Source organism: Brachyhypopomus gauderio, unplaced genomic scaffold (assembly GCF_052324685.1).
Source record: "Brachyhypopomus gauderio isolate BG-103 unplaced genomic scaffold, BGAUD_0.2 sc47, whole genome shotgun sequence".
Taxonomy (NCBI): Eukaryota; Metazoa; Chordata; class Actinopteri; order Gymnotiformes; family Hypopomidae; genus Brachyhypopomus; species Brachyhypopomus gauderio.
This window is the reverse complement of record NW_027506873.1, coordinates 1,974,377-2,001,578: the sequence shown is the minus strand read 5'-3', so window position 1 is coordinate 2,001,578 and position 27,202 is coordinate 1,974,377. Positions and strand designations below refer to the sequence as shown.

The 27,202-nt window shown below is 42.8% G+C and overlaps 1 protein-coding gene across 1 annotated transcript; it reads left to right on the top strand.

Moving 5' to 3' along the window:
• The first annotated feature begins 80 nt into the window (after window positions 1–80).
• On the top strand, window positions 81–17,554 carry atg10 (ATG10 autophagy related 10 homolog (S. cerevisiae)). Its single transcript, XM_076986495.1, has 7 exons — window positions 81–219; window positions 1,267–1,395; window positions 1,528–1,650; window positions 11,875–12,001; window positions 12,421–12,518; window positions 16,176–16,273; window positions 16,970–17,554. The coding sequence occupies exons 1-7, from the start codon at window positions 217–219 to the stop codon at window positions 17,067–17,069; spliced, it is 678 nt and encodes a 225-aa protein (XP_076842610.1). The 5' UTR covers window positions 81–216; the 3' UTR covers window positions 17,070–17,554.
• The last annotated feature ends 9,648 nt before the right edge of the window (window positions 17,555–27,202 follow it).

The following is a 27,202-nucleotide window of genomic DNA, read 5'->3' as shown; positions in this document are numbered from 1 at the left end:
AATATGTCCTGATCATTTGTATCCACAACCTGGTATGACCCACCAGAATAATAAGTCGTTTTAACGCTGGTTACGCCCCGAAATAACAATACCAAGATGTAACGATGGCACAAGTGGCCACTAGGTGTCACCGTCGAGATGGGTTATAACATTGGCTGTTCCATTTGACCCCCGCCCCCTCCGTTTGAAGGATACCGGAAGAAGTATGGCTTGGCTATGGTAAGGCAGAACTAGTATTCGTACGTTATCGTATGTTTTACAGGTAATACCGTTGCTCATGTAACGTCTAGACGGCTCTCAGTGCATGAAGAGAGCCATACCTCGACATTACTGTGCAATCCATAGCTTTGGTACAGCATTACGAAACTAGTGTTTGGCATCGTCACTGCTTCAGTGATTGAGAACATTTACTGCCTATTCATATAAACAAGCCCACATAGTAACATGTGGGTTTGGTCTGCTTGGGGGCAGGAATCCGAAGTCTTCTACATCTAAGAATAGCGGAGCTTTAGTAAGAACATTCATCTGTCGTATCCAGAAGTGGGACGTTTAATGTAAACTGATGAAGCCTAAAACCGGCCTGCGAAGGAGCTTGTATATTTCAAGAATTCAAGCAGCTCCACGGATTTGTTGCACACAACAGCTATTTAAAAACAAATAAACAACAAAACATTAAAAAACATCCGTTCACTGTAACCGTAAGAAAGTCGTGGCTGATTTATATATCTACCTACCTTTCCACTGAATCATTAAAAGTCACATTTACTGAAATGTGTCTTGTTGTATAGTCAGTTTATACTCTTTTTGCATTATTAATATCCAGTATCCAGTTACGTGGGGGAAAGGGAGGACATGTTTATTTTTAACACATGCAAGGAAACATTACATGTAAGATTTTATGTAAACGCAAATATCACATATAAGCCACATTGTAAGTACAGAGCTTTCTGTTAACGTCTTAATTATGTGATTAGTCGTTCCTCTGCAGCTGCACATTACCCATTTTGTTGGCATTATTAAATCAGTTATAAGTGCATTATTAAATATTGTCATTCATTTATGTAATTGCAAAAGTGGCAGTGATTTAATACTAACGTGAACAAGGATCCGTTTACTTTTCTGTTCTGACTGAACTGGCCCACTGGCTGTATTCTTTTTCATTGTGGCCACAGCATCTGACAAAAAAAAAAAAAATGAGGTTAAGATTTTTGATGAAGTATTCCTGATTTATTGTTTCTAATAATATAACTTTTTTTTTCCTCTCAGATGTCTGATGAAGAAAAGTTGGGCACAGCTAACTGTTGCCTGGATCAGAAGACCTTTAATCTCTGCTGCCAGTGTATCCTTAGACACTCCAGTGTCCTTGGAGATGGGTGGAGCTGGGTGGATGTTAAGGTGTGGTACAAGCCTGTACTTTTAGAATCTTTATACTGGAACATTTATTATAAAATGTGAGAACTAAACTGTAAACAGTACCAGTTTTAAATCACATGAAATTATACAACATTCACTGTTCTTCTGATTCAGGATGTTGAAGAGGGCTACATGAAAAAGACAGTTCTAATACCCAGAAGACCATGTGCTGCTCTTAGCCAGCATGCAAAACACAAGCCTGAAGAAGAGGTGGATATTGTCACAGAGGAAGACCAGGTAAAATAAGAGTATTTATAGATTTGAAACAGCTCACGTACCTTTGTACATGCACTCACTTGTTAGAAATCCTCCACAAGGGGGCACTACTGGCACTCTGGTAACAGTATTTTTGGGAACATCAGGAAGTCATATGTTTGCAGTGACAACTCAAACGTTACTTCATTATATTAAGCAAAAGAACTCTGCTGGTGTTGCAGTATTAAAAGCATCTGTTAACATATTCCTACTGAAAAGGTTATGTGTACTTGGCTTTACTTCCATGGGGTTTGTTGGTCCTACGTTGACAGTTCATGACACAAGTAAGAAGGATTTTGTATACTCATTAACCCTAATTAAGTATGTTTCCTTAGCCTGCTGAACATGAGCTGTGCACTAATCTGTTAGGTTGTGTAGCTTGGCTGAAACATCAGAGTTCTTAGAGAAGGCTCTTGTAAGCACAGGAGAAATATGTGATTTCTAAGACTTTTAGGCTTCTAAAATAACATGTACATTTGAACAGAGTATTAAAGAGTGAGACAGAATGAGAGAAAGGAAAAGGGTTCTAACATTGGCCTTGAAGGCAGAGAGTGAATAATGTGAACTTAGTTGGGTAGTAGGTGGACTCTTACCTGGAGATGTGGGACACATCACCAATGAAACTCACAGACGACTGGGATGAGCTAAGAGTTATTTAAAGAATGATTAAGAATCATAACTGTCCTGTTTAGCATATATTGCAGGACATGTATGGTTTTGTTGTAAATGTAACAGAGTTACAATTGTTGGGACAGAATATAATGGCGTGGACATCTGTGATGTTCGGCATCAGGCAAATACATCTGAGCTGAAGGTCAGTGCCAGATCATGACCACAGTGATGTTATTCACCATCACACAAACGCGAATGTTCTGTTGGTTTCATTCAACAGTTTTGCGAGGTAAAGTAAAAACATGAAGACATCAAGGAAAGCAAGAAAGCAGAGAAGCCCTGAACATAATTAAAAAATATGTTTTTAGTTTTAGCAGCAACTTGCTTATGCTGTGTGCACGCTACATGATTTTAGTCCTGACTTTGCTGTCACAGGGCTCTTGATGACAAATCACCACATGCACCCCCATGACACTTGTGTAATGTGAACTCTTAAGTGACGCACTTTACCCATTCTGAGCTGTCTCCATATGGAAGGCTGTTTTAACATTTAATGGGTTTCGTCTGTCCGTTCATAATACATTTTTGAACATCTACAAGTGGTTTCTGAGTAGTTACAATGTGACTACTCTTAATGACAAGTCAGGATGTCTACATTTACAATTTAGTAGTAGATATCTACAATTACATTTGGGCGAGTCAAGTGATCTTTTAAGACCAGGCCACCAGGGTCGACTTGCATTTGACCCACCATTTACTCAAGTATTGGAGCAACACGTTACCACTTTTAGATGAACAGATTAACAGTTTTTATTTGGAAAAAAAACCTCAGTCTCCCTAAACGCTCGGGGCCCTGACATATATGAACAAATTGACCTGACAAGTAGACAGATTCATTGGCAAAACCAATAAAAATCCACATTTCTGCTGGGGGGCACGAACCTTTGCTAGAGCCCCTGCATTTTGCATATTGGACCAACATGTCAGTGGATGACATAGTGAACATGGGTCTCCACCTTACTATTCAATAACTTGAACAGCCTTTAAGTTAGGTGAGGGAAGGCTGGGGAAGTTCACCTCAAAAACCCAAACCAGCAGTACGGCTGCTCCACAGGGCTGTGACCTCTACCCACTGCTCTTCTCACTGTATCCCACACACTGTACTTCCATGGACCCATCAGTTAAAATCTTTTGTGGATGAAGTTGGCAGACGTCACTTTAGTCATTGGTCTCATTCAGGACAGTGATGGGACTGCCTACACACAGGTGGTTGACCAGGTGGTCCTCTGGAGCAGCCACAACAATCTGGACCATAACGTTGTGAAAACGGTGGAGGTGACGGTGGACTTCAGGAGAAGCTCTCCAAACATGTTGGCTGTGGAGTCATGAAAGTTCCTGTAACCAACAATCACCAGGGACCAGTGGAACATCAAGTCTATCATCAATAAAGCCCAGCAAAGGATAAACTGCACCAGCTGAAGAAGTTCAACCTTAGCCAGGAGCTCTACAAGGCCATCATAGAGTCTGTCATCACCACATTGATCACGGTGTGGGGCATCTCTGCCAATAAATACGACATCTACAGACTGCAGCACATCATCAGCTCTACAGAGAAAACAATCGGCATTAAGCTGCCTGCACTGTTAGAGCTGCATGCAGTGAAAATCTCCAGTGATCCATCACACCCCAGCAGCCACCTGTTCCAGTATCTTCTCACAGGTTGGTGCCAAGTGATGTTCAGAACGTCCAGACTACAGAGATGCTTCAACCCGCATGCAATCACTCTACTGAACAGTCTACCTCCCTCCTCTCAGGTTCAGATCTGTAATTCCACTGTAAATATGTTGTCAAGTCCTGTGTGTACTACTGTAAATATGTTGTCAAGTCCTGTGTGTACTACTGTAAATATGTTGTCAAGTCCTGTGCACATTGAGCCCCTGCAACCTAAACCAAAGTCTTTGTATGTGTGAGCAAATAAAGTTTGATTCTGATTCTAATTACACCAAATTACACACGGCTTATATGGTAAATATTTTTACTTCCTATCACTAATATACACTTGGTCACTGTTTGTATTACATTTTATACTTTATTATGGTACTTTTATTAAACACGCATGTTTAATGCTGCTACCATACTAAGTATGTAAGTAAGTAAGTAAGTAAGGTTTTGAGACAGACCCACTAAGTATGCGCAGAGGCACATGCCTCCTGGCTAAGGTGTGCTGTATCTTTTGAGCAACTTTTCATCACTACTGCTGGCATTTTAGGTCAGGGACGTCAAAGTCAAATACACCGAGGGCCAAAAAACCAAATTTGCTACAAGCCGAGGGCCGGACTGGTTCAATGTTTATTAAAACATATTGAAATGATTGCACATAGCCTATTGAACCAAGACTTAACACAGTGTATATTATTTAATGTTTAAATGAATAAAGCAATATTTTCTTATGGATCTGTCAGTAATTTCAAGTGAAAACATTTTTCAACAAGCAAACAGATAAAAACAAACTTCCTTCAAAGAAAACATGTCCTGTACATTAAATGAATAAAGTAATAAAGGTTTGAAAAGTGCTGGAATTTAGGCTAAAGTACTTGAAAATGCTTGAAATTGTAACTGCTTCATTTCACAACAAATATCTGTCTGAACAGTTCTCTTGTACGTTAACAAATACGAGCCTCTTGTAATTCCAGGACGAAACATGAGAGAACGTTAAGATTGGGCGTTTTGAAAATAAATCACCATTAAATAATGTGATTTAAAAAGCTAATTATTTCGAATTATTTCGAATAGCTGTATAAATATTTAACTTAATTAAGTTTAACTGGTGCGCAGTTACAAAATTCGAGAGGTGCACAACCTCGCGAATCGACAGCGTGCGACGCCCTCGGGCGGAGCCACAGCGATTATGTCATTTTTGCCACGCAGACCCTCGCCGCTTGTGCGCGCTGCAGTGACTTCGCGGGCTACCGTTGCATTGTGGGGAATGTAGTGTTTGTGCGTGCAAAACACCATCGGGCGGCTGTGGCCTGCGGGCCGGTTCTAATAGTAATTAAATATCATCCATGGGGCCATAGATAATCAATTCACGGGCCGGACCTGGCCCGCGGGCCTTGACTTTGACATATGTGGTATAGAGGGACTGGGCACAAGTATGTGTCCATAGCAGTAACATTAAACTGACTTGGCGACAGCAGAGACCTTTGAGTGACCTATAACTGGTTCAATAGCCAGGCAGTAAAATCTGTTCTTCAGAATGCTAGGGCTGGGCAGGATGCTTCAGTACCACTAGGTGGTGCCCTTGTTAACAGACTGTGCGCTGGAAGTCTGCGAGTTGTGATTTTGCCTTTCTCAAACACTGTGAATGGCAAATGTCCTGTAAGTCTGCAGGAAGTTGTTGTAAGTTGTTGCTTATTGGAGCTCAGCTGTTTTAACTGCTCTCTGAAAGGTCTTGCAGTCACAAGCACAGCAGCTGCAGTACCAACTAGTAGCAACTAGTCACGGTGCTCTCCGTGGTAAGAATGATTGGGAAGGCAACTTTATTTGTATTTGCACTTTTTATACACGGGGGAAATTCAAAGTGCTAGGGTTATGGTAGAGAGCTGATTCGTTTGGAGAAAAAAAAATCCCTTAATGTCTCCCTTCCTCTCCATGGGATATATGAATTTTTAATCAAGAGGACAACATTGGTGCCATCCTGTCTACCATTCACACCATTAACAGGATTGACTCTGGTTTTATGACTTGGTCAGAAGCTTGTTGCCCTGTGGCAGTGCTTATGATCTGTTCTTTGACCCCTCAAGTTGTAAACCAGATCGGAATGTCGGGATCTGCCCTGACTATTCCAGGGTCTGTTACCAACAGTGATAGAATGGAATGGAATGAAACTTTATTGTTATACATTGTACAAGTACAAGGCACGAAATTACTTTAGTTACCTTGAAAAAGTAATACGATTACTGATTACTCCTTTAACAAGTAACTTAGTTACGTTACTGATTACTTGATTTTAAAAGTAACTATGTTAGATTACAAGTTACTTTAGTAGTTACATTCAGCAGCAAAATAAATTTTTTCCAATACTCACTTTATTGGAAGTGTATTTTTAACAGTAACAAGGTATCTCCTGACATTTAAATAATTACTAAGTAACGCGTTACTTACATCACTGGTTACCAATACACCCAATTGAACTGAATGTTGCCAAAATTTCATCAGATATAAACTTAGACTGAATGACAAAATTCTTCATATATATTTTAAGGTCGTCAAGGACACATTTGTGGTGATTTCATTTGCAAGAACTAGCAATAAGTAACATGAGTTATTTACCTGTTACAGATCCACCATTCCGACGTAATTGCTGTAACCCTATGCTGCTTCTGCAGGTGCAGGTTTGATAGAACAACGATGCAAAAGCTTTAAGGTGTGGCTCATGGTTGCTTCCTATTATTTAACAAGCAAGTATATCTAGTTATTCTAGTGGAACCTCAATTAGTATTAGTCGGTTTGGTTCATTTTGGGAACTTGTCAGGAATTATTATTATTATTGATAATAGTAATAAAAATTTTCGCTTGTTAATTTCCATGTGCTAACATTTATGCTTACTCCAGAAAAAATGCATTCCATTCCTAATTGTTTTTTCTACATGATTTTAGTAGTTGAGGCTTTTGTGTTCAAGTTGAAAAGGTATTATTTTTAAGTAATTGTTATAGTTGAAGACAATTAACTTCAATTATCTAACTTGTCGAAGGACAAATTTCGATTGGGGTGAAAATCACAATTGACAAATATGGCACGTTTACGAATGATGCCTCTTTTGAATGCTGTTCAGCTCTCAGCACGTGCAACCAACAAATCTAATTAACCATGATCAACTAATCATTAATTTATGAGAGAAGGAACAAGAGAAGTGTTAATGGAAAAGCATGTATTCATAGCAGTAGTGAGCTGATGAAGCCAAAATGACAAACAAAATATCATTTGAAATAAGCAGGGAGCGTTCCTGTCACAAAACAAAAAGGAAATTAAATACAAAAACCCTAAGTTCCTAAACCAGAGATTAAAGAATGATAATCAAAATGATTAGTAATCGCAGGGTTGCCAGCTCTCACGCATTAAGCGTGAGACACGCATTTGACCGTTTTCACACGCTCTCACGCCACACTTTCGATATCTCACGCCGAAAAAAAATATCTAGTTTATTTACCTCTGATCCACATCTATGATTCAATGAGTTACTAGTTCACTCTGGCGCCAACCATCGGCGATCGATAGATTGCGATATAATACTTAATTTGTGTCCATTTTACGTCCAAGGTTCAGACTAAGAAACAATCTTGTGAACTTGGAGATATAGCCTGAGATGGAGCCACTGTGTTTGGTCATATCTGTTTGGTCGATTTTTATAGCGGCCATGAAGTGTCAACAGACTTAATTGATGGACAGATGGAAAATATTTTTCCTGTTTTTTGCTTTTATTCAGGCAGGGAGAGGAATAGTGTTGTGATCAACTTTGCTAAAGTTGAGATGGGCTGGATAGGAAATGTGTTTTTACCTGTACTGTGAGTGAAATTTAGCAGTGAATACACACTGCTCTGCTGGTGAGACAAGGAGTCATGATGTGCAAACCAAGCCTTTGATCTTGGTATCAGTGGTACTGAGCTTTGCTTTGTTTGTGTTTTCTGTCTTTGCTTTCCTTTAGAACCTTTGAACTTGGAGAGTTGTGTTTGTTAAATTAATATATAAATCTGCACTATGTTTGTTTATAAAAAATAAATCTGCACATGAGATTTGAGTTAGCCTTGTAATTGACATTTTGCATAATGTCTTATACACATCTACAAAACAATTTTCCAATAGTGCAGTTGAATATCTTTTTTTGCATGTAGGTAAAAATGTATAAATCAGTTGAATAGTTAATCAAGAGTTGTGGAATCTTCTGTGGTCCACCCGTAAACACCACTATTGTTATTGGTTTTGGTATTTTATGGTAACAAAATCTTTATTCATGATTGTAAGTGGAAGAGATAAATAACAGATGTGTTCTCTTTATAGAGTGTATTTTATGGCATTCCCTTACACTAATGTTTGTAAGTATTAGTAATAGCAGGCACTAATACAGTCCTGTTTATCAAGCTGCTAAACTGTGAAGTGTTGCAGCATGAACCAGGAAAAATATGTGGAGACATGACAATGTAATCTTAATAAAATGGAACCTGCATGTCTGTATAATGCTAGTAACATGAGCAGAGGGCGATAGCTGATTGTCCTGGAGCTCACCCAGGTTTGACTGTGTTTTCCTGTCATCGGTGTAACAGTTGAAGAAGTCATACATGGAAAAGATAAAGGCTTCAAGCTTTGTGCATTGTGTGAAGAGCCTGCTAACAGCAGATGTGGATCCTCTTCATGTAACCTCACGTCATATGAATGTCCTTGTTAAGATACAAATCACTGACAGACAAAATAGCAGAGAATTACATGACTGAATATTATTTAGCTGTTCTGGCAGCATGAAGCTTCCCAGTAACTGCAATGAGAACCATTTCTGTGGCGTCTGCTCAGTTGAAGCTGGACCAGATGGTAGCTGCACATGTCAGAGGGGTCAAGAACTTCTTTTCAGAATAGGTGTAACCCTGCCGTATCTGATGGTGGTTGGTACATTACCCAGAGCTGCTTATAATTTATATAATAATGGTGCTTGTCAGAGATTGTATGGAGCATTGGAAGTTGGGTTTGAGTGGACAGGAGGTGGGATTACTAGTCAGTAGTTGGTATAGATGGAGTACTGCCAAGTTTGGTGGCCATTAATGTGAAGAGATGGGTCTTATGTGGGCAGTCATGGCCTGGCAGTTAGTGAACTGGTCTTGTGACCGGAGGGTCGTGGGTTCGATTCCCAGACCTGAGGCCATGACTGAGGTGCCCCTGAGCAAGGACCTTAACCCTCAATTGCTCACTTGTATAAAAATGAGATAAAATGTAAGTCGCTCTGGATAAGGGCGTCTGCCAAATGCCATAAAATTTTATCTTACGTTTGTTTTTACATAATAATTTCATCAGAGATGAGTGTTTAATGGAGTTTCAATATTTTTGACATACAGAAGGCTCAGTCTCCAGCTGGGTGGAAGGGATGGTGAGAAGATCAGAGTAGGTGGATAGAAGACATCTTGTAGATGGCCACTTGAAAGAGACCTCCTGACTGTCTTGTAGAAAGGGGGTGTAGGACCCTGTAGACCTATATATAGTAATAAGTGTGAAGTAAGTTCCGTTACCAGTAAAATTAGCAATTTTTCAATTTATTTTTAACATTGACTCCAAACGCAGGTACCAAAGACTTGACCATAGGCCAAAACTAAAAATACACATTCGTCATGATCAGTGATACTGAATGCACATCATCATAAGTTCAGACTCACTATCTCAGTATAACTCAGATAAAACAGGTTTGTAAACAGAATCCAAAGTGATAAAATGCTTTTAAAAAGCCGTAAATGTTTACATTCATTTTAGTCCAAGCAGGTTGGACACAGAAAAAGTGCCAGTTCCGTCCACTGCCCTAGAGCTTATGAAGTATTCAAGTATTGAAGCATTTGGCAGATTGACTTGTCCAGAACAACAAACAGAAGTGCTTTGCAGTTTCTATCATATGCAAATTTTGATGTAACAAAAAGCAGGTGAATCGGAAGAATATTATTAGGCTGCAGCCCTGGCTAGAGTGGAAAAGAAAACAGTTAAAATATTTAAAGTCCACATTTAAGTAATGAATGACTCCGTACAGAAGTTAGTTTTCAGTCTTTGTTTTTTAACACAACCAGTGATTTAGCTGTATGAACAGGCAGTAAATGTTCAGTCTACTACTCGGATGTCAGGACAGATAAAGAGTTTTCAACAGTGTACTGCTTCATGAGATGGTGGTTGAAGTCAAGCACTACAAGTGGCTTGATGCCAACATGGTGCAGGGTGGGGTTTCATCCTGTGGGAGCTGATCCAGTTACTGTGCTGTAGGTGAGTGTCCGTGTTCTAAATATGTTGTAAGCTGCTACAGGAGGCACGTGGGCAAGATGCAGCTGGGGTTGACATGGGAGAACCTTGGAAAGTTGAAAACAAGTTGTGCAGTTGTAGGCAGGATGAGTTAACATGAGAAGTTTGAGTATCAGAGGGTAGAGAGGAGAAAATCAGTTGAGTATCATCTGCGTTGAAGTCTGAAGAAATCACGAATGAATATGACCTCATTAAGAGTAGGTAAAGAGAAAGAAGAGAGGAGCCAGCACTGAGCCTTGTGGCACACCTTTAGAGAGTCTGTGTAGAATCTGTACACAACATTGGAGAGTCTGTGTAGAGTCTGTACACACCATTGGAGACTCTGTGTAAAGTCTGTACACATGTAAATGACACCCAATATGACCATCCAGTATGATGGTTTGAAGCAAACCATCAAGCTGTACCAGAATTTACTGTTGCTTACAATTGGCAAAGAACGTGCAGACACTGTTTGTTGGTAGACTATTGATGGACATTGAAGAGGTTATTTTGGCCAGTTATAGGCAAAGCCATACAGTGTACATTTTAGAAGTAAGTTTATACATTTTAAAAATGTAATTAATAAGTAGTATATATGTAACGCGGGGGTGCGGGCGGAATAACGAGGCACGGACTCCAGCTCTCACACTCACGCGTCACTTTAATGAGCGTCTGGGAACAGCGCACACACCGCACATATAACATAAACACGGACGTCTGACACTCCGACAGACGTTGATTCAAACAAAGACGAGCACGGGACACTGCGCGAACGCACACTAAATAGACAGACCACATAATCCCCACGTGATGACGAGACGAGCCACAGGTGAAACTGATTAACCCACGGACACAACCATAACCACAAAGATACACAGACGCAGACGACTAGACACAGACGACATGAACACACGCCCAGAGGGGTGGGGTCGGGAGCTGTACCGTGACGATATACTTAATGTTAAATGTATTTGCCCTGACACCTACAACCATATGTGCTAGATTAATTCTAAAAACAGATTGGATTGATTTAGGCATAAGGATAGTTCATCCATCCATCCATCCATTATCTACCGCTTATCCGGAGCCGGGTCGCGGAGGTAGCAGTCTGAGCAGGGAAACCCAAACCTCCCTCTCCCCAGACACCTCAGCCAGCTCCTCGGGTGGAACACTGAGACGTTCCCAGGCCAGTCGAGAGACATAGTCTCGCCAACGTGTCCTGGGTCTTCCTCGGGGCCTCCTCCCCGGGGGACATGCCTGGAACACCTCCCTAGGAAGGCGTCCAGGGGGCATCCGAAACAGGTGCCCAAGCCACCTCAACTGACTCCTCTCGATGTGGAGGAGCAGCGGTTCTACTCCGAGCTCCTCCCGAGTGACCGCGCTTCTCACCCTATCTCTAAGGGTGCGCCCAGCCACTCTGCGGAGGAAACTCATAAGGATAGTTTTGGGATTAAATAAAACCCAAGTCACTGTTATAAAGTCCACATAGTTTGTGCTTGTGAAGGAAAATGGTTCACATTTTGTTGTCCAGTGTATTCGTTAATATGACATGTTCGATAATAATTTGTCTCCAGGTGGACGATGTGGATGGTGGAGCTTATGCTGTATGTGAGAACCGAGCTGTCATACACTACGAGTACCATGTGTTGTATTCCTGCAGCTATCAGGCCCCTGTGCTGTACTTTAGAGCTTCTTCTCTGGGTATGATATTTATTTTCTATGCAGTCTTTAATGGTTTCTTTATTCATCGGTGTGTAGACTTGACTTACAGGTGGCAATACAGAAAAGCTTGAACCTCAAAGATACTTGGGAACAAAATTGCTCAATGAATGTATGCTCAGTGGTGGTGCACTCGATTCAGTCCAGAGATCCGCCATGGGTCGACTCTTTTACAGTAGCAATTTGAAAAGATGTGATGCTTGGTGTTATTTATTTTGGAGGAAGCACATGCTACCCTCAACATCTACAGTTGCTTGTCGTCATATTACTGGAAGAGGCTAGCTAGTCTGAGAGTGGGAAATGGCATAATAACTAAAGGAGAAAAAGGTTGCTTTTGTCTTTAAAAGCTGTTGTCAAATCATGATTTTGTACTGACTGTATCAGTTCTCTTATCTTTTCAGATGGACGGCCATTGTCCCTCGGAGAGGTCTGGAACAATGTCCACCCAAACTACAGGCAAAGACTACTGCAAGGACCTTGGGATACATTGACCCAACAGGTGATAGTCACTGAATTACAGCCGTACCATTGCACTTTCATCATCATTAACATCTTACTGCAGTCCAAAAACATGGAGGTTGGGTGAATTGGCTGTCCCTACAAAATTCTAAAATTATCTGTGTGTATGTGTAACTCCTTCTCCAATAGTATTGAGGTTTAACATAACATAACATAACATTACCTTTATTGATCCCAGAGGGGAAATTCAGTTTCCCCAGCACCCCGGTGTAAAGCACTGACAACCTAGAGTGGCCACACGTCAAGAGAGCACCGCCATACAGATTAGGGGAGAAACAGAGAGAGATAAACATTAGGAGCAGACAAACAAATATGACCACAGATTATTCTCGCGAACAGGACACCAAATCTCCATCGCACATACAGCATTGATAACACAGACAGTAAGCAGTGAGAGGCGTGATTCATTCAGAGAGGGGGGGGGGCAGAGGCCTGGCACACAGTTTTTGTGTCAAAGTTCGTGGTGGAAGGCGAGAGCCATCTCTGACAGTCTCTGTGTGGGGGTAGGAGCAGGTAACCAAGACGACGACCTTCTGGGAGAAATTTGTTTGGGCGCCAATGCAGATAATCATGAATGAAGAATTTAGCAAGGAGCTCGTCCTTGAGCGTTTGAGCACACGAACTGCCCTTAAGTCAGCGGTCTCCCAACTCATCCAGGTTCACGCGTAGAGCATTGATTCCCTCCATGATCAAATCCAGCTTTTTAACAGTCACAGTCTGTGTTTCAACAGTTCCAACAGCTCTACCCACTGCGTCAATCAAGTTGGGCAATTTTCGTGGGCGTTCGATAACTGACCCCACTCTTTTAATTTCCCGATACACCAGGGCAACGCCTAATCCAATCAGCAGAAACCCAGTGATCAAAGTTCCAAATAAGAACACATCCTCAACATTTACCAGGGAGAGAGGCGAAAGACACAAACTATGCCACGTCCCCCCTGAGCCAAACACATATCCAGATGAGGACGGTCCGTCCAGACGTGGGTTCTCCCACACCATGACTCCACGTGGAAAAAATAATGCCAATTGTGTTGAGAGACCACCTTATCAAATCCATTTTCTTAGCTAAAGTTCGAAGAACAACGTCAGGAAACTAAGACGAGACAAAGAAGCTATGCTAGCTGAAACAGAGGGAGTGCAGGAGCAGAGATAAAGTGCGACCGCCTCTCATGAAAGGCGGAAGTGTTTCCTGTAGAGAATACGCTGTGAGTGTTGAGGTTTCCTGTAGAGAGATATAAAAATAATTCTCAGTTGAGTCAGCAGTTACTCCATGAGCAAAATCCTTCGCTTTATCCACCATGGCTTTCAGAAAAACAAAAATATCACTACAATTTTAGTAGAATAGCTTTCAAGTGCTGTTAATGTCAAGTGGAATGAGAAAGGAGTCCGAATCCAGGCTTGATGGTAGATGTACGCTACGTTATGCATGCTGCTTTTGTAGTAAGGCACTCGTATAAACTGTCCTAAACTTCTTCATTCTGCTTCCCTAATCTGATTCAGGCACGTGCCAAAACATTCTAAATCCTGACTTACAGTGGGGAAAATAAGTATTAGTCAGTCACCAATTGTGCAAGTTCTCCCACTTAAAAAGATGAGAGAGGCCGGTAATTGACATCATAGGTAGACCTCAACTATGAGAGACAAAATGTGAAAAAAAATTGAGAAAATCATTTTGTCTGACTTTTAAAGAATTTATTTGCAAATAATGGTGGAAAATAAGTATTTGGTCACCTACAAACAAGCAAGATTTCTGGCTGTCACAGACCTGTAACTTCTTTTTTAAGAGGCTCCTCTTTCCCCCACTCATTACCTGTATTAATGGCACCTGTTTGAAGTCGTTAACAGTATAAAAGACACCTGCCCACAACCTCAAACAGTCACACTCCAAACTCCACTATGGTGAAGACGAAAGAGCTGTCAGAGGACACCCGAAACCGAATTGTAGACCTGCACCAGGCTGGGAAGACTGAATCTGCAATAGGCAAGCAGCTTGGTGTGAAGAAATCTACTGTGGGAGCAATAATCAGAAAATGGAAGACCTACAAGACCACTACTAATCTCCCTCGATCTGGGGCTCCACGCAAGATCTCAGCCCGTGGGGTCAAAATGATCACAAGAACGGTGAGGAAAAATCCCAGAACCACAAGGGGGGGATCTAGTGAATGACCTGCAGAAAGCTGGGACCAACGTTACAAAGGCTATCATCAGCAACACACTATGACGCCAGGGACTCAGATCTTGCAGTGCCAGACGTGTCCCCCTGCTTAAGCCAGTCCATATCCAGGCACGTCTGAAGTTTGCTTGAGAGTTTGCTACTCCCAAATTGCCTGCCAGGTTCCAAAAACACTGTCTGATCTCCTGCAATACTCTGAAACAGGGCAGTGAAGCTAATTGATGAACAGAATCAAGCACAATTGGGTGCTGTGTTTCTTGACTGAGATGCTCACATCGAGTCCGCGAACGAGTTAGCTCCATGCTGATGGCAGGCCAGGCCTAGTAACTAGTAATTGTGCTCTAAAAGGGTGATGCCATTTTTTTGGTTCTGCTACGAGTCCACACAGCACCATGATTGTAGATGAGCTAACTGCTGAATTTGAGCAGTTCTAGTGCCTGTAGTAAATCTTTTGGGTGAGCCCTAAAGGCCAAGCTTTAGTGTTCAAAGAAGGTGTGCTAATCACCTAAGAGGCATTTGTGTCCAAGGAATTGTCATCGTTCCTCGATGACCCAGATTCTCTTCAAAAGTACCGTGCTACTGCCAGCTGTTCTATAGGGTGTTTTGGCCATAGGGCTGGATGGATTGATCCTCTCATTTTCTGGTTCTTTTTTGCCAAGCTACGCGACAGATTCTGATCTTAGAATCAGTTTTATTGGACACATAAGGAATTTGTACTGAACAAATAAGGAATTTGTCTTCAGGTTCCAGTGGTCCCTCAAGTGCACTATATACAGTTCATTTAACAACAGAGACAGTAATGCTTACATAAAATACTATGACAATAGGCCAAATAGACAATAGACAACTCCACTGACTTGTTGTAAATCTGTGTGAAGATGAGTGATTACTTGTCAGCACTTTTTAAAAATTTAATTCTGGTTTTTAGATTTTTGCGTTGAACAGATGCTTTAGCTTAGTAAAGTAGGGTAGTGTGTGAAAAGACATGTCGCAGTACGGAGGCCCCCTGCTGGCCACCTCCGTCAGCAGTGGCAGAATTCATGTTTGTCTGGTCCTTGTGATGATGTATTCGTCCCTCAGGTGGGCGTGGCCCATTAGGGAACCCGACACCTGACGGTTGTTTGCCTGTCTATATTTTTCATGTCTTTGTACCAGTTGACTGCTGGTTATTTTATCCTTTATTGGATCCAATAAATACTTAATTATAGTTCAGCATAATTACCTGAATTGGTACAAACTTAGGTGTACACAAAAAATGAGGTATTTATACCTACTTTACGAACAATTTATGCTCAATGGTTTACTGTTAAGTTTTGCTCTTAGTCATTTTACAGTGCATTACTAATAATAATGGAGCCTTTGTTTCTCACAAAGACAGGTTGTACATTAACAAACAACTATTGTGTGTGTGTGTGTGTGTGTGTGTGTGTGTGTGTGTGTGCCTGCATGTGTGCTTAAATGTAGGAGCATCCTTTACTAGGCCAGCCGTTTTTCATGCTACATCCATGTCGAACTGAGGAGTTTATAAGACCCATTTTGCAAATGGCACATTCTGAGAAAAGGTACTGTAACACAACTGCAACTGTCAAAGGTCCATAATAATTTAGATATTATTGGCAATCTTAAGGATTTACACATTACATCCAAAATATGGTAAATATAAACCATATAATATAAACCATTTTAATGTATAAATGATTTGCTCTCTATGGAGTTTTAATAAGCAAAATATTATTTTGTACAATAAAAATGTAAAATGTTTTAAATTTTTGTGAGATGATTGCATTTTTAAAGTTAATTCATTATGGAGTGTTGCAGTAAAAAATACTAAATGCAGTACACATATTTCCCATATCTCATGCCTTCAGTGCTTGCAAAACATTTTTAATTGATATTTACTGGAAGTTATGCTCATATAATTGCTTTTTTTCTTAGAGCTAAGCAAAGAAAACACATATAACAAGTTACATTTTAGCTAACATATGAAACATTTTTCATAACATTTGCTATTTGTGGGTACTAGTAGTTCTTGAGGACGTTTTATTGGTTATTTGCTTGTCATATTTTTATCACTGATCAAAACGCTATTTAAATCCAACCCTTGTGCTGCTAGCATAATCCTGCTAACGTTCCCTTGGTTTAGGACTCTAATACCTTTGCAATTAGCAATTAAGTAAGATGGCATACTCTGTGTTTATTATGTTTTTATTATGATTATTACATATTTATTGTTTGCCTTTGTCATGTGTATTTTTCAGGAGAGTGAACTATGTTTTGGCATGGCTGAGTATGGTAGGGCCTGTGGTGGGACTGGATGTGCCTCTTAGCTATAGCACAGAAGTGACTGCTCCAGACTGAAACCACGATATCTATTATATTCCCCCCTGCTAAGCCTTTCTGCTTAGGCACTGGAGAGCACAATAGGATCCAACACACGTATTTATTCAAATGATAAAGTCAAAAGCTTTCTGAATGTTGGTGTATTAAGTAAGATGTAAGCATTTTTAAGCAACAAAGCATGTAAGTGTTGGGTCACTGATTTGCGTCTTTGCTCCTCCTCCTCTGCTACAGGAGAACAGGGTCCATTTGGATTACATTAACTGTTGACCTATATAAATTCTGATTGTAAAGTCTTTGTGCTGCATCTTGAACCACTTTATTGGCCAGAAATAAGTTCATGAAAGGAAGAAAACTTGCCAAAAATTGAGAATGACTCTATAGTGGCAATGGGAACACACTGTAGCTAATACAGTCTTCACTCTCGGACTGAGCTGTGCTTGTCCACCCCTGTGTACATATGTACTTCCCTAAGTACACATTAACATAATAAACAGTTTTGTGTAGCTTTGTGTCTAAATGATTAAACATTTACAACAGGAGAGTATAGTTTACTTTATAGAAACTTGGTGGTATGGATCATATATGGGTCACATACAGGATAATATGAGATTTTATGTCATAATTTACAGCAGCACACTTTGTTTGCTAGGATGACAGGCCTGACTATTAAAAAAAATAATTTCTGTCTGTCTTATAACATTGATGTGCACAAGCATGCACTACACATCTGTCTTTCTCTCTCTCTCTCTCTCTCTCTGTTAGAAATACTAAGATTATAAAATTATAAATAAACATATCTTATTTCAGTGATTTTTTTTTTCATCATTGTTGATGGTTTTGCTGCTAATGAAACGTCCAGTCATGAATCAGATATCATTTGGATATTTTGGGAGTAAATATGTTTTTTTTTTTCTCAACATTTGGCTTTTATATACTGGTTTGTTTAATTTAAAGTTCAAATTCATTTTGGGATTGAATGCAGACTGTCACGGTGCAGCCCCTGACCCCTTCCCTTTGGGCGTGTGTTTATGTCGTCTACGTCTAGTCGTCTGCGTCTGTGTATCTTCATGGGTGTGGTTGTGTCCATGTGTTAATCAGTTTCACCTGTGGCTCGTCACGTCATGACGCGTTCGCGCAGTGTCCCATGCTTGTCTTTGTCTGAGTCTGTCTACGTTACACATGTAAGTGTTAAACGTGCGCTGTCTGCGCTATTTGTGTCATTAATAAAGTGACGTTGAAGTCTGCGCGCCGGATTTCGTGCCTCGTCCTTCCGCCCGCACACCGTGTCACACAGACTAAGGCTGTCCATGCAGGCCAATCTTTTGAGTGAATAGTTGTCAGTACAGAGGTCAGCCTTTTGAGCTTGCTATTTTATTGGACTTGGAGAACAGTGTGATGGCAAAGTCTTTAAAAACTAGTATACACAAGTATAAACAAACACATGTGCTAAAGCTAATAACAAAGTTTTATTTCTTTGTGTTTGTGCACACCAAATAAAAGTTCACATTACAGGTGGGAAATGTAAGTGAATTTAATATGTGGTCAAACCTATTTTGGAAGCAATAACCTCAAGCAAGTGTTTCTGGTACTTGAGTAGACCTGCACACTATTCAAGAGCAATTTTGGATGTTTATTTCTAACAGAAATTGTTCAGCTCGTTTTCTTCATATGTGTGTTGTGAATTACTTCCTTCCTAGATCATTTCACATCATCTACTGGGTTAAGGTCTGAATTCTGACTGGGCCATTGTGTAAAAGAATTGCTATTGTTTTTAAAGTCAAAGTCCTGCTACATCATTCAATATCTATAAAGCTTCAGTTGTTGGATTGTCACCTGAACATGGTCCTCTTGATTTTTATTTGATGAATGGATGAATTTATTTATTTGTCAGTGATTGAAATGGGTCCGAGCCCAGAGGTAGCAAAGTCTTGCTGCCTCCATAATACTTCACCATTTTTATGTTGTTCATGTTCTTCTTGCACTGTATGCATTATATACACAGTGCACAACCTTAGTTCATTCACTGGATTGCAGGTTTCCAAACTGCTGTATCCAGTTATCTTTTACTTAAGCCATTAGCCTAAGGTTTCACATATTTTGGAGATATGGAGAAGAACAATATATTTTGCTATTGGATTAAACAGGCTGTCAGTGTGATAGTTCATTATTGTAATATAGATAAAGACCATATGATATTTTGAGATGCGTTTGTACATAAATGTCCATGTCCAAGCTGCCAGTGAGCAAGCCAGAGGCAACAGTGACAAGAAAAAACTCCCTAAGAGCATAAGAAAGAAACCTTGAGAAGACCTAAAACTCAAAGAGGGGGGCCATTCTCGTCTAGTCAACCCTGGACACCACAACAGCAACAAAATAAACATTAGAGAACAAAATAAAGGCTATTCTGGTTTCCTAGTCTGGGTTTGATGAGCGTAGGTGTATCTGAAACCCGTCTGGCTCAGGAATGACCTGGGAACAGCTGCTCAAGCAGCCACAGAAACTGAGAAAACCAGAACTGAGAAAATCAGCCCCAGAAACTCTGGGAGAATATAACTGAGAAAAAGGGGGTCATGTTCAAGGTGCTGAGTTATTCTTTAGAATATGTTTAATGTCATATTGCTTGTGACAGAGTCATGTTCAGTTAGTGAAAACATGGTTATTGAGGACTTTCGACAAGAGAGTCCACGTTTTACAATATGGTTGAGCGGAGGGGCCTACTTCCAAAGAATAGCTAGAATTACACGCTCCAGTAAGCAGGAAAGCTGAGGTGCTGGCTATATAAGGTAGTCTCCAGCTAACTCGAACACAGAAAAACTCAGTTGGCTCGGCGGCTTAAGGCAATTTATATCAGCCTGGGAGAGAGCCAGCTAGACCAGTTGACTCATTGCGGGTCTTGCATGGCTGCTTGGGTCCTTCGCTGAGTGGGCGGAGAGCAGGGACAGTAATGCACCCTCATCACATCCATGTTAATTTGAGTTTGACTTCTTTAGTTTACTTTCAGAAGAAAGTGGACAGTTCAATCCACTATGAACACTAACCATGATCAGGCCTGTAATGTTTAAAGTTTTACGAACTGTGACTATTACCGTGGCCAGTGTATACTTGGATACTGATAGAGAACTATAAACTATTGGTTTACTGATGTGAAAATTTGATCAAAATGTAATGTCTGATGTTAATATGTGTTTATAAAATAATCTCTAGGCTCATGTAGACCTGGATAGTGAATAAATAGCAGACAAAGTGTCTATAATTGGGAGCAGGGACTAGAGAAGAAAGTACGAACACCTACACCCGCCTTAGGAAATAGACCGTCCTGAATGTCTTTGATTCGTGGCATTTGCTAACTGAAAAACTCTGAGTGCTTTAAAGCAGAATTAGTTATTTAATTCCTGTCTTTCAAATGGGCAGTTGTGGAAAAGGTCCATGTCTATCTTTATGGAGGAAGATTTACAGTTTTTACAGATAACAAGTCACTCGCCTATGTTCTGGGGACTGCTGTTAAATGCTGCAGACCATCAGTGGTTAGCAGCCCTAGCTAGGGTTAGCTGTCACTTCAGTAAAGGCGACAAGGGAATGGTAGAACATTACCTCATGTGGCGTATGGTCCATATGTCAAGTGCATTGGCCCAAGACACCCCTGAGTGTCCTTACAGTATGTGGAACATTTAGGTGCATCTCCTGATTGTATTCCGGATGCATATGCATTCCGTAAACACCTAGAATTGAGCCCTCTAGAACAGCTGACAAAAACTAAGGCATAAAAGGAAGATCTAATCTTAGGAATAGTGTTTCAGGCTGTGCAGGATGGAAGAAGGTTAGATTTTGCTGGAGGGTCAACATTTGAGAGCAAGGGAGATAACCACTTAGAGAAGGGCTTCTTCTGAGTTATTAAGAAACAACCTGGATTCGACATTTACCAGTTGTTTTTACCTGCCAATTATAGAGGTCTGGTGTTGGAGTCCATGCATGATTGCCTAGGGCATTTAGGTGTGGAAAAAACTACTGATCTCCTACGTGCAAGGTTTACTTGGCCAATATTGTCATAGGAGGTAGAGTAATACATCAACAACTGTGGGATGTGCATTAGAGACCAGTTACATCGGCCGCTCCTTTGCATCATACAGCATATATTTCTTGTCTATGGAACCAGATTACAAGGGTATAGTCAATGTGTTGGTTGTCACTAACCACTTTATCCACTATGCCCAAGCCCTTCCAACTAAGAATCAGAAAGCCCTGATGGTAGCCAAAGTGTTAGTTGAAAAGATTTTCATACATTACAGGTTACCAGCTAGAATTCAGTCAGATCAGGGTTGTGATTTTGAATGTAGGTTGATCAGAGAGATGTTGAGCTTGATGGGCAGAAGGAAGTCTAGATCAACCATACCACCCACATTGGTTCCTGAAAAGAGAAGACAGGGGAGCCAACATATTGGATACCTTCTCCATGCCTATTACAGTTCTAAGTGTGATACCACATGATACTATTTCCTGATGCTTGAAAGAGAAGCTTGGCTCCCAGTGGATTTATATTTAGGAACGAGATCAGATGAGAATCAGGAATTGACCAATTCCTAGTATGTGTCTAAGCTAAGCAGACCCTCCAGAATTTCGTGATGTTGTGATTTGCAACTTTTTTTTTTGTTTTCAGTGTTTTATTGTTTCACAACGATGGGTTCATACATGTATTTCCAACAAGTTTAACATTTCTAGTACCAGCCCATCCACTCAGTGATTTTTCATAGTCTTTTAAGAGATGGAAAGTCCATTTCTGCCACAGAGCTGTTGCACTTCGAGGGATCATTTCAAGAAAATGAGAGGGATCATTGTGCATTCTCTGTCCCAAGACCTGTGTTTCAGGGGGCGGGGCATAAAAAAACTTGAGAGGGATAATTCCTGCCCAAACTATTTCATACCACATAGAGTAAGAGAAATAAAATCATTGCTTGAAGTGTTAAAACCAGGGGTAAAACACAGGGTAAGTAGAATAATACCCATAGGGAGATCCAAATAAATAAATAAATAAATGGACAATAAATACATGGGTAAATAAATTGGTAAATAGATAATGAAAATGGACTACTAAATAGAGGAAACTGTGACATGCGGGCAGGGCGAAGGACGAGACACGGGAATCCTTCTGACTGACGTCACGGTTAATTTTATTTACAGATAAGCGCATACAGTGCACGAAGAACATATACGCATTCAGACAACAACGTGTAAACCTTAGACAACGACGAGCACAGGACACTGCGCGAGCGCACATTAAATAGACAAACCACATTAGCCCCACATGATTACGAGACTATTCACAAGTGATACACATTATCACACGACATAGCCTTCACCACGGAATTCCACAGACGCAGACAAAGCACGTGGACAACGTTAACACACGCCCAAAAGGGAGGGGCCGGGGTCCTCAACGTGACAGACGCCCCCTCCAAGGGCACTACCCGTCCCGGGGTGCCAACAGGACCGAGTGCCCCGAACCCACGACGATGGGCGGATCCGACGCGCTCTGTCCTGCGTCTGGGAGGTGACTGCCCTTGGCGAAGCGTCCGTCACGAACCGCCTAGCACACCCTCCCTGGGAAGACCGGGGAAAAAACGTTAGACACATTGAACGGCACGGTCACAAACACACACACAGGCACACTTACACACAGTGGCACGAGAGGGAAAAATGGGTTAGGCACACAAAGGGGAAGACTAACAAACACTGGTACACACACGACATTGGCGCCAGGCTTCGCGCCAGGAGGAGAGCGAGTAAGGGAGAGATCTCAGGAGCTGCTGGCGCTGCGTTGGGCAGTCCCCCTCCTGCCTTCGCTGCGAACCCTCCGCCGGGTGCAGCGTGGCTGGCGGACGTGCCAGGTGCAGCGCGGCGGGCGTGCGTGCCAGATGCAGCGCGGCCGGCGGATGTGCCAGGTGCAGCGCGGCTGTAGGACGTGCCAGGTGCAGCGCGGCTGTAGGACGTGCCAGGTGCAGCGCGGCAGTAGGACGTGCCGGGTGCATCACGGCTGTAGGACGTACTGGGTGCAGCGTGGCTGTAGGACGTACCGGGTGCAGCGCGGCTGTAGGACGTGCCAGGTGCAGCACGGCTGTAGGACGTACCGGGTGCAGCGTGGCTGTAGGACGTACCGGGTGCAGCATGGGGGAGCTCCTCCTCATACTCCATCAGCTCCTCCTCACCCTCCAGGACCCCTTCCATGGACTTAGCCGGGCTCTCACCCTGGGAATAGTCCATGGGGCTGGCCCTGGAAGGTCCGGAGGACGCGGTCTATCCAGGAGTCCTCTTCCCTTTAACGGTTCCCACAGAGGCGGGAAGGCTCTCCTCCTCGTCCTCCGCGTAGGAGCCGCTCTCGGATATGCCCGAGCCCACGGACAGGGAATAGTCCTCTGCGCCGTACTCCACTGTGGACCTGTCGTCCTCAAAAGGAGGGTAATGGTCCTGCTCCTCTTCACCCTCCTGGACCTTGGGAGAGAGACCCACAGGCGGAGGGAGGTAGTCCTCCTCCTCGGACTCCTGCTGCTCCTCCTCTTTGCCGTAGTCTATGGTGGTGTCGGTGTAGACGGAGGGAGGGTACTCCTCTTCCTCCTCCCCCTCCCCAACATAGTCCACGGTGGGAGCGGAGTAGATGGATGGAGGGTAATCCTCCTCTGACTCCTCCTCGGAGTCCCCCTCCCCGAATTCGCTCTCTGGGGTGGACTCCGTAGCACCGAAGATGCAGTAGTCCACCCTCAGAGGCGAGAGGGCGCGTGCTGGAGGGGGGCGTCGCTGGCGCTCACGCCAAATCCGCACCACCCCCTCGCGGAGCTCCTTGGCCAACTTGGGGTCCTGCGTCCTCCATGCCACGGCCAGCTGGAACGTGCAGATGGGATCCTGCTCCAGCTGTTCCTGCATCGGTGGGTCCTCCTCCTCTCCAAGAAGGTGCGGGGTGCCTCTCTCGCCACACTCGGACCGCAGTCCAGTGGTACTCCTTCTTCAGCTCGGGAATAGTGGTTTCCTGAGCCGCGCAGAGCAGGTAGGAGCACTCCGGGTCCTCCATGAGCTGCGTCCGAGTCGGCGGAGCTTCGCGGCGTGGGGGAGAAGATGAAGAGCGGTGATGCCGCTTACTGGGCTTTTTGCCCTTCTTCGGCTTCCCTTTGTAGCCTGGCATTGTTAGGGTGTCTCTGACGGCTCGTCGTTATGTGACGTGCGGGCAAGGCGAAGGACGAGACACGGGAATCCTTCTGACTGACGTCACGGTTAATTTTATTTACAGATAAGCGCATACAGCCCACGAAGAACATAAACGCATTCACACAACAACGTGTAAACCTTAGACAACGACGAGCACAGGACACTGCGCAAGCGCACATTAAATAGACAAACCACATTAGCCCCATGTGATTACGAGACTATTCACAGGTGATACACATTATCACACGACATAGCCTTCACCACGGAATTCCACAGACGCAGACAAAGCACGTGGACCACGTATACACACGCCCAAAGGGGAGGGGCCGGGGTCCTCAACGTGACAGAACGTTGACAACATTTACTCCCTATTGCAACGTAATCACAAAAAAAGCAAAAACACACAGCAACTTGCATCGCAATTTTTTTGAAAAACACCCGCAACATCAAACATTTTAGCCCGCAACCATCACAAAAAAGGGCCGCGAAATCCTGGTGGAACTGGCTAAGTGAGAATGTTGTTAGAAAACCTAGACTTGAAGGGAAAGCATAACCGGAGTGCTGTGCATTATGAAGTTATAGAGAAGTTTCCACGCTTACCTGTATATAAAGAGAGACCAGAAACAAGACAAAAGACTTTGAAAACAGTTCACAGAGACCATCTGCTGCCCATTGGAGATCTAGTAAGGATGCTAATCATGGAGGACCAAGACAAGATTCCAGTTGTGTCCATTCACAAGCAAAAACAGGCAGATGTCATAGATGCCCTGCGTCAGATTGAGGTGATATAGCTGACTTGGCGATTATTTCTTCAGATGAGGGGTATGTGCAAAAGGTCCTCCAGGTCATATTTATAGGAATTCCTGCAGAAGAGACAAGTTAACCATGATGTCAGAGTTCAATCACCTGATGAACCGGCCAGGGGAAATCCCCAAAATTTCAGGATCAGGACCTGTGCGTTTGTAAAGCAGAGGAGCTTCCGGAGACCAGCACTCTGGAAGACGCCTGTGATAGGGTAGATGCTTCTACCTATCACCAGCCTCAGGAAGGCATGCATAAAAAGACATTTTCTTAATAAGATGAACTGGGAACTGGTACTTACCAGTGACAGTGTGTGTGTTCCTCTTGGTTTGATCCAGGTAAGCTGGGAGAATATATAAGTAAGAAAGTGGGTAATAACTGTAGGTGCATACCTGTGTCAATAAATAAACTTCATTTTTCCTTGTCGCTGTGAAGTTTGTTTCTTCAGAAAGTACTGCTGTAGCAACAGGGTACCTCCTGATCACCTGATCCACACTACCACAACACCAGGATGGGGAGACATTTCCCTTCTGAGGAGGAGATGGAAGAAGAGGAGGAGACACCGCCTGACCTGTCCCTTGAGGCCACTCCCTGGGTGCCTTGTCCAGGATCTGAAGCCGATGTGCGGCCCCCTTTAGCACCTAACACTGGCATGCGTCCCATTCTAGCCTGCAACACCGGTGTAGTGGGGAAGTGCAACCCCCTCTTCAGCTCACAATGCTGGTGCGTACCTCTCTGGAGCACCTGCTGCCGGTGTGTGCCCTTCAGCGGTGCCGAGGAGAAAGTGTGTTCCAGTGACCCCACCGGGAGACAAAAAGGGACGCCACCAGCCTGGTGTAGTGCAAGCCCCTCTTCAGCTTGCAACACTGGTGTGCACTCCCCAGTGGCATCAGGGGTAGTGAAACCCCCTCTTCAGCTCACAACACCATCCCCAAGTCCTGATCCTTGGAGGACTCCACCACAGGGGACGGCGACTCTCGGAGGCACTTCCTGTGGGGGTGGTTATGTGTGTGTAGCTTTGGTTCTGTGCTCGTCTTTGTTGAGCGTTTTTCTTTTTTCTTCCTCTGCCTCTGCTTCTTCCTTGCACTGTAAGGCAACCAGCACCGGTCGGTATTTCTGTTTCCATTAGGTATTATGCTTGTTACTTGTTACTAATCTAGAATGGTTATGTGATCATTTTATATTTTGTGTGGCCATGGTCTTTCTTGGTTATAGCTATACTGGGCAAGATGAGCTCATTAATGATATCTGATAAAAAAATGAAATGTGCCATATTTTGTCAAATTGTGATTTTTTTCACCGCAATCGAAATTTGTCCTCCGCTTTTAACCCATCTGTGCATTTCGAACACACACACACATACACTAGTGATTACTAGGGGGCTGTGGATCACACGTGCCCAGAGCGGTGGGCAGCCCTAGCCCGGTGCCCGGGGAGCAGTTGGGGTTAGGTGCCTTGCTCAAGGACACCTCAGTCATGGCCTCAGGTCTGGGAATCGAACCCACGACCCTCTGGTCACAAGACCAGCTCCCTACCACCAGGCCATGACTGCCCCTTTATAAACAGTGATGGCTTAGTTACCTTGAAAAAGTAATATGATTACTGATTACTAGGGGTGTGACGAGATCTTGTGTCACAAGATGTAACTCAGCATTAAAACTCGTCACATTAAAAATCTGCTCAGCTCAGTACTCAAATCAACATATCTCACTTGGAACAGGTAACAGGGACAGAAAGGCGCTTTGGCAAGTTGAGACAGCGAAGGATATCGGGAGCAGTGTGGGGATGCTAATATACTAGTATGTGGACATGCTAATATTCTTAAAAATGAACATGGCAGTGTAGTTGCAGGAAATTCAGTGACATACTTGGTCAGGCTCTATTTGCATTATTTGCACTCTGTAATTACAGAGAATAACTTTTTGTTTTGCACATAATACAGTGAGTCGCCGCTTAACAATGGGTCCAGTTAATGATGGAGTTACGACCGACTTTTTAAATTTCATGCAATGCACGGAAGAGCATTGGCAGCACAGTGGAGTGTTGTGGAGTGTTGTGGGGTGTTGTAGAGTGTAGTGTACGATAAGCTGAGGCAGCACAGCCTCCACCGCAGCCCATCTCGGCAACATGTTCTCTCTTTTTCACGCTGTACGCACGCA

Excerpts from the sequence above, each read along its gene's own strand:
- atg10 (XM_076986495.1), top strand. Across the intron at positions 1,396-1,527 it reads GGAGCTGGGTGGATGTTAAG|GATGTTGAAGAGGGCTACAT; the intron begins GTGTGGTACAAG and ends CTTCTGATTCAG. Across the intron at positions 1,651-11,874 it reads TTGTCACAGAGGAAGACCAG|GTGGACGATGTGGATGGTGG; the intron begins GTAAAATAAGAG and ends ATTTGTCTCCAG.